Source organism: Rhinopithecus roxellana, chromosome 15 (assembly GCF_007565055.1).
Source record: "Rhinopithecus roxellana isolate Shanxi Qingling chromosome 15, ASM756505v1, whole genome shotgun sequence".
Lineage (NCBI taxonomy): Eukaryota > Metazoa > Chordata > Mammalia > Primates > Cercopithecidae > Rhinopithecus > Rhinopithecus roxellana.
In genome coordinates, this window is record NC_044563.1 from 60,039,665 (window position 1) to 60,047,434 (window position 7,770).

A 7,770-nucleotide genomic window follows, 5' to 3' on the forward strand; every position below is an offset into this window, starting at 1 on the left:
TCTTCCAGCCACACTTCCAGGACACCAAAGCGCTGGACCAGTTCCAGGCTCTTGAGTATTGCACTCCAGGAACCCCCTAGACTGCCCTCTCCAATTGGCTCTGTTCTTTCTCTGAGAGTCCCAAGCCTCAACTCTGCTCCTTCAATGTGCATCACATTTTTTTCATCCCACTGGCAATCCGGAGCCTTTCCTGGACTCCCATTCCCAGCTTTTCTGTTAGAGCCGAGCACAGAGCCAGGCAGACAAGGGCTGGAGGACCAGGAGGCTGTTTGGAGACGAAGACAAAACAGCTCAGGACCTGGCTCGCACTTGGGGCAATAGGAGCAACAGGATCCCTGAAGACTATTAATGTGCAGACACCGGGCTCATGGGCTTTCTAGGCAACAGCTCCTCTATATTTCACAAGCCTGAGGGCAGGACTATTATCCTCTTTATATCTAGGAGGAAACAAATGTTTAGAGCAGTGAAGCAAAGTGTTTCCTTTTCACAAAGTAAGTAGCAGAGCTGGGATTCAAACACAAGTCTAGTTGCTCTAATTTGAAGGAATCCAGAAGCCATAGAATCTGTCTCCCACCTGCCCCGCCGCAAACTCACAACCAAAATAATTCCACAGACATGGATGTGTCAGTCTGTTTATTAGAAACGACTGTTCCCCCCACCATGGAGCAGTAACTGACCGGGTGACAGAGGGTTAGGTGACTTATGAAAGCATGCTTAGGACGCTGTCTTTTGTGGGAGCTGAGCTGAGCCCAGCCTGGTTATCCAAGCTAGTTTTGCTTCCAAGCTGAGGGCAGGTAGTCTGGGAGAACTGAACTCAGCCAAGGAGCCAGAATTGCAGCATCAGGGCCAGGCTGAGCAGGAGACCCCCAATCCCATGAAGCATCTCGCCAGCATTTACATGCATGACTGCAGCATAGAACCTTGCCACTTCCTCATTGGGGTTGCCCTGGGCTGAGTCAAACCACATCTGGATGCAGCGGCCGCTCCCTCGGCTGTAGTTGCTGACCTTGTATGAGTGACTCCAGAGGCCCTCACAAAGGGCGACTGGAGTGGGGAAGTAGGACTCAAAGGTGAGGCAGAGGGCCCCAGCTGGGCACTTGTTAACTCCTTCAGGGAGAGACATGGTGGACACAGACATTCAGCCCCTGGGCCCAAAGCTCACTTCTCGCCACCCCCAGAAATCTTCACCCCACCCCAAATCCTGGAGGATCTTCCAAACCCCACCTCAATCTCCTTTTTCCTAACCCCACCTCAATCGCCCTCACCTGAGGTCCAGTCCCATCCTCTGTGCCAGTTACTCTTGCAGGTGTGGGAGGTGTGACAATCCTCCCACCAGCGCTGACAGTCCTCTTTGCATAAGGGCACATCCAGGAAGCGTTCTTTGCGCCAGCTCTGATTCACCTGGGTGGGAAGTGGGGAGGCAGGGCTCCTCTCAGCCAGGGATGCTGGCAGCCATCGCCTTGAAGTGATGGAGGGGGATGGCAGTCTGCTGGGGTGGGTCGGGGGGAGACACGCTACCTGCCGGATCCAGGGGCCCAGGTGGGGTGAGCACTCATAGAGACAGGTGTCCTGGATAAAGTGGCGCTTGCATGCGGGCTCCATCTTACCACAGTGGTCCCAGTTAAAGTTGTACAGGCGGGAGGTGTCCTTGTGCAGCTCCTGGCTGGTGTTGGCCGTGCAGCAGGCATTCTTCTTCCAGGGACTGCACTGTGTGGGGAAGGCACAGGACTAAGCGCCATACCCTCCTCCTCCTGCCACCTCCTGTCTCTCCCCCATTTGGTTCTTACTCCTCTGCCCTAAGCAGGTTGCCCTGGGAACACTCACTGTGATGGACCCTCTGTCCTAGGCCTCCAGGAACCCCTTTCTTGGAGGAAACACAATTACAACCATGTGATCAGGGGACTGTGGGAGCCCAGGGAAACCCTGTCTTGAAAGTAGTAGCTATCATTAATGAGGCACGTAACACTTCATAAAAAGCCCTTTCACATATTCATTTAAAAATTATTGAGCACCTACTTTATGCCAGTCATGCTTATAGATGCTGGGAATACAGAAGAGAACAAATCAGACAGAAATATGTGTTCATGGAACTTTCATTCTGGTCAGAAGAGACAGACAGTAAGAACTAAATATATATATATGTATATATAGTATGTCAGAATATGATAAATGATATGGGAAAAGTTAGAGCAGGAAATGGTAATGTGGAATTGCTGAAATTTTAAATAGGTTAGGAAACGCCTCATTGATAGGTGACATTTTGAGCAAAGGAAGAGAGGGAGCGAGCCATGCAGTAATGGAGTTTGAATACATTTATTCTTCTTGGCATGTAGATCTGTGTCCCCAGTGGCTAGGCCAGTGCCAGATGCATAGTAGGCCCGTGAAAATATTTGCTGGAAAAAGTAAGCAAAAGCCAGGCTGGGCGCGGTGGCTCGTGGCTGTAATCCCAGCACTTTGGGAGGCCGAGGCATGTTCCTGAGGTCAGGAGTTTGAGACCAACCTGGCCAACATGGTGAAACCTCATCTCTGGTAAAAATACAAAAAAATTAGCCAGGCATGGTGGCGGGTGCCTGTAGTCCCAGCTACTTGGTAGGCTGAGGCAGGAGAATCACTAGAACCCTGGAGGCAGAGGCTGCAGTGAGCTGAGATCACACCATTGCACTCCAGCCTGGGTGACAGAGTGAGACTCCTTCTCAAAAAAAAAAAAAAAAAAAAAAAAAGTAGGCAAAAGCCCTACTTTTTAAATCTATCTCTATCTTACATATAGGCACATCATATTCTCACAAGATTGTAATCTAGACTGGGTTTTCCAGGACTGCAAATACCATGAAATAGAAGGTTGTACTATGTGTTTTGTTCTACTAGAATTATTCACTATTTTAGAAAAGTATGACATCAACAGCAACATTGCTTATATTATAGTATCTTGGAATGTTTAAGTCACCAATAGAATATACTTGTATCAATCTTCATTTGTAGCTCCCCATTCATAATGATTTTATGACAAAAGCAAGCATGTGCTATTTCTTAATGCCTTCTAATGTAGTCATACCAGAGAACTGACATATTGAAATATGTATTATTTTATTACAAGTTACTTTCTGTGTGTTTCTCCTTTATATTACAGAGCATTATGTTGATATTTGCAAAAATTATGCATACAAATAGGTTCTTTGAATTTCATTGCAGGATAGAAAAAATAATCTAAAAAAAATCTGTCATAAAAGGGAGACATTGAATCTAATAGGGTTGCAATCCACTGGCATACATGTATATAGACTGTGTGAATGTCTAGCCCCTGTGCCTCAAATTACAGCCAGAAGGGCCTCCTCCTCTTCTCCCTTGGCACTCCATGGAACTGGCATTTAGTGAGGGTGGGAAAAGCCAGCACTTCCCTAGTCTGTCACCCACCAAAGGAGGAGCCTAACCCAGTTATATTCCTACCCCTCCACAGGGGCCATTCCTGTCCAGCTCCTTTGTGGGCCCATGTGCTTCTGTGAGCCTCATTTTCACTTACTTGTGTAATGTGGAGAATATCATCTACCTACATCAAAGAACCCCTGGGAATATGAAATTTTATACAAAAAACACATGACAATTGGCAGGTGCCCTTCAAATGACGACTCAATATTATTGCCAACATGGTATCCACCTCTGGGGAGGGCCCCCCTAAAATCACCTCTCTACTCTTCCTACTCCACCTTCATCTTCTCCCACAGCAAAAATTCAGGGTGTGGAGGTATCTGACCCCTCAATCCCTCTCCCACCATCCTGACTTTCTCCTCCCTGTTAGAACCAGCCCCCTCCTTAGTAGAGGCACACTCCAGCCATACTTGGTCATGCAGCTTGTCCTCAGGACCTGGCTTTGTCTTGTGGTGCTTGGCATCCATACAGACATTGAGGAGATCACTCTTGTCCTGGGCACTGCACATGGTGGCTACCCAGACCAGAAGCAGCAGAAGTGGCATCCATTTCCAGGCCGTGTCTCTCTGTCTCTGCAGGGGGAGCTAGGGTAGGGAAACAAAATCCTGAGGGGAAAGGGCTCCAGGCTGGGAGCCCATTCACCTCCTGCCTCAGTCTCCCCATCCCTACAGTGGCAAATGAGGTCAGACCCTGTTCCTTCAATGCTGGGGCCCTGAAGCTCCCTGAGGCTAGGGTAGAGAGGGTTGACCAGGAGGGCTCCCTCGTCCCCAGGCTTTAAGGGCTCAGGAGAACTGGCATTAGTGAGTTGAACTCTGGGGGAGTCTTCCCAATTTGGAGGAGATACTTTGTGCCCTCATCTTTTCTCTAGGCTTTATCTATGACAAGTAATTAAATTCTTCAGACCTATGCCCTGCTTCCCTGAACAGAGCCAGGGACACATAATGTCTGTCCAGCAAGGGCTCTGTGGTTAGATGCTGGATCACCTGGGGTCTTGTGCCAGCTTAGAAACCAGGTTAGCCCTGGGGAAGGCAGTGACCCAGCTCTGCCAAGTTCTCAGATCACCATAAGGATCAAGTGACAGAACCCACAGGATGGTGTTCGGTTAAATGATGCAGAAATGGAAAGAGCAGTGTTTTTAAGTAGTTTTGCTTCCTCAGACTTTTTCCTTCCCTTTTCTCTGAAAGCCATTTTCCTTTCCAGCCTCCTCAGCTGTCTCTGGGCTAATGCAGCAGACCTCACTTTACCTCTCAAAAAACAAATGCAGATGAGAATGATATAGACTGGGGGTGGGGCAAGGTGAGGAGGGGGTGAGGAAAAGACTACATATGGAGTACAGTGTACACTGCTCTGGTGGCGGGTGCACTAAAATCTCAGAAATCACCACTAAAGAACTTATCCATGTAACCAAAACCACCTGTAAAACGATAGAAGTTTAAAAAATTAAAAATAACTTTTTTAAAAATGCAGAGAGCCCCTTAGATCTGAGAGACAACATGAAAGCTTCCCATGTTGGAGCAGCCAGACCAGCACTTGGTATCCTGGAAGGCACTCAACAACAGGAGCAGCCCTCACCTCCTCTGTTCATTGCTGCCCTTGTCCCCACCTCCAGCCATTACAGAGCTGTCCCTTTGGGCTCTGTCACTACAGAGTGGATAATGGAGACTGCTTCCTCTCCCTCTCTGGTAAAGGTCCCTCCAAAAACTTACTGCCCATGGCTCTACATTTAGTGTCAAGTCTTCCCTCTTCCAATTTCTTCCCCTTCAAGTTGCCTTCCCCACAGGAGCCAGCATGATCTTACTAAAGAAAGATGTGGCCAGGCACGGTGGCTCACGCCTGTAATCCCAACACTTTGGGAGGCCGAGGTGGGCAGATCACGAGGTCAAGAGTTCGAGACCAGCCTGACCAACATGATGAAACCCCGTCTCTACTAAAAATACAAAAATTAGCCAGGCATGGTGGCAGGCGCCTGTAAACCCCACTACTTGGGAGGCTTAGGCAGGACAGTCTCTTGAACCCGGAAGGCAGAGGTTGCAGTGAGCCAAGATTGCACCACTGCACGCCAGCCTGGGTGACAGAGCGAGACTCCACCTCAAAAAATACAGTACAATACAATACAATACAATACAATACAATACAGAAAGAAAGGTGTGTTCCTCCCCTCTGCACAAACCCTCCAAGTCTCCCCACTGCCCTTGTCAACCTTCCCTCCTTTTGGCATCTTGCCTGAACCTCCATTGCTGCTGGGAGCATACACGGCTGTGTCTGAGTTGGCCTCTCTCTAAGTGGGTAATAGATCCAGGCCCCTAGGCTGTCCCCACAACTTCTGTCTTCAGTACAGGGTAGACAATGCACTCTGGTAAGCACAGAGTGAAATCTCCCCACTTAGCTATTCTCCTTCCTCTCTTCCTTCCCTTCCAGACCCCACCCCCTTCAAGGCTCCCTGAGTCTGTCCATTTAGTCATTCCTGTTTTCATTCATCTCCTTACTTGTTAATTTACTCATTCCAGCATTCACACATTCAACTTTCATCAAAATCTAGAGAATTGCTCATCACCGGGGGCATCTGGATTTTGTAGGTACTCCAAGTGGTTCTTAGGATAAGGCCAGCTCGATGGAGATAAGGTCTGGTGGAGACGAACCCAGGCTTTAGGGTCAGGCCAATGGGACCCAGTGAGAGCTCCATCTCTTGCACAACCTTGGGGAAAGTTACTGGACCTTACTGTGCTTCAGTTTGCTCACTAGAAAATTGTTCAGAATTGTATAGGGAAAAGCCTGGCACATACTGAATAGGCTTAAGTGACAACTATCGGGTTAATTTACGGGCAGCTAGGTGGACATAGGTAGAAGCTGAGGTACAGGCCAGGCACAGTGGCTCACGTCAGTAATCCCAGCACTTTGGGAGGCTGAGGCGGGCAGATCACTTGAGGTCAGAAGTTCAAGACCACCCTGGCCAACATGGTAAAACCCTGTCTCTATTAAAAATACAAAAATTAGTGGGGCGTGGTGCTGTGCACTCGCCTGTAATCCCAGCTACTTGGGAGGCTGAGGCACAAGAATTGTTTGAACCCTGGAGGCAGAGGTTGCAGTGAGCTGAGATCACACCACTGCACTGCGGCCTGGGTGACACAGCGAGACTTCATCTCAAATTAAAAAAAAAAAAAAGAAGAAGTTGAGGTATAGAAGTCAAGGGTTACAGAAAAATTAAAATTGTCTCAAATCTGTTGAACAGCAATATATTACCATCTGGCATTTCTGAAAACATAATTAAGCAATTTTCGATGGCCTTTTTAAAACTGTGGTAAAAACACACATGCCATACAATGTGCCATCTTAACCATTTCTAACGGTACAGTTCAGCAATGTTAAATATATTCATACTGTTTGCAATCAATCTTGGAAACTTTTTCATCCTGCAAAACTGAGACTCTATATTCATTAAACAATTCCCCATTTTCCCTTTCCCCAGCCCCTGCCAACCACCATTCTACTTTCTGTCTCTGTGATGTGGACTAGTGTACTATAAGCAAGTTCCTTGTCTAAGTGGAATCACCCAATATTTGTCTTTTTGTGACCGACTTATTTCTCTAAGCATAATGTCCCTAAGATTTGTCCATGTTGTGAGGCGTATCAGAATTTAATTCCTTTTTTTTTTTTTTTTTTTTTTTTGAGACGGACTCTCTCTTGCTCTGTTGCCCAGGCTGGAGTGCAGTGGCCGGATCTTGGCTCACTGCAAGCTCCAGCCTCCCGGGTTTACGCCATTCTCCTTCCTCAGCCTCCCCAGTAGCTGAGACTACAGGCGCACGCCACCTCGCCCAGCTAGTTTTTTTGTATTTTTTAGTAGAGACGGGGTTTCACCGGGTTAGCTAGGATGGTCTCGATCTCCTGACCTCGTGATCCGCCCGTCTCGGCCTCCCAAAGTGCTGGGTTTACAGGCTTGAGCCACGGCGCCCGGCCTTTTAATTCCTTTTTAAGGCTAGGTAATATTTCATTATATGTATGTACCACATTTCCTTTATTTATTCATCTATCAATGGACTTTTGGGTTGCTTCCACTTCTTGGCTATCATGAAGAATACTGCTATGAAAATGGGCATATAAATATGTCTTCAAGACCTTTCTTTCAATTCTTTTTGGTATATATTCAGAAGTGAAATTGCTGGATTATATAGTAATTCTATATTTAATTTTTGAACAGCTGCCACACTGTTTTCCATAGTGGCCACACCATTTTACATTTCCATCAGCAGTGCACAAAGGTTCCAATTTCTCCACATCCTCACCAACACTTATTTTCTGTTTTGGGAGTTTTGGGTTTATAGTAGCCATTATATTGAGTGTGAGGTGATA

At 47.3% G+C, this 7,770-nt stretch overlaps 1 protein-coding gene across 2 annotated transcripts; it reads right to left on the minus strand.

The window, feature by feature from the left end:
* Positions 1-625: 625 nt before the first annotated feature.
* Positions 626-5,803, minus strand: FOLR2 (folate receptor beta). 2 transcript variants are annotated; one of them, XM_010366889.2, is made up of 5 exons: positions 5,647-5,803; positions 3,834-4,007; positions 1,519-1,707; positions 1,266-1,401; positions 626-1,107 (listed from the first exon to the last, which is right to left on the minus strand). In XM_010366889.2, the coding sequence occupies exons 1-5, from the start codon at positions 5,671-5,673 to the stop codon at positions 815-817; spliced, it is 819 nt and encodes a 272-aa protein (XP_010365191.2). In that variant the 5' UTR covers positions 5,674-5,803; the 3' UTR covers positions 626-814. The 2 variants fall into 2 exon arrangements, with proteins under 2 accessions (XP_010365191.2, XP_030773329.1); XM_030917469.1 differs by lacking the exon at positions 5,647-5,803 and adding an exon at positions 5,130-5,227 and having other exon boundaries at positions 629-1,107.
* Between the last annotated feature and the right edge of the window lie 1,967 nt (positions 5,804-7,770).

Bases quoted from the DNA above. Each gene is read 5' to 3' on its own strand.
- FOLR2 (XM_010366889.2), bottom strand. From the start codon at position 5,673: ATGCTCCCAGCAGCAATGGAGGTTCAG. The intron at 4,008-5,646 runs GCAAGATGCCAA...TCCCTACCCTAG, and splicing joins CAGCAGCAATGGAGGTTCAG to CTCCCCCTGCAGAGACAGAG. The intron at 1,108-1,265 runs GTGAGGGCGATT...CTCTCCCTGAAG, and splicing joins AGGATGGGACTGGACCTCAG to GAGTTAACAAGTGCCCAGCT.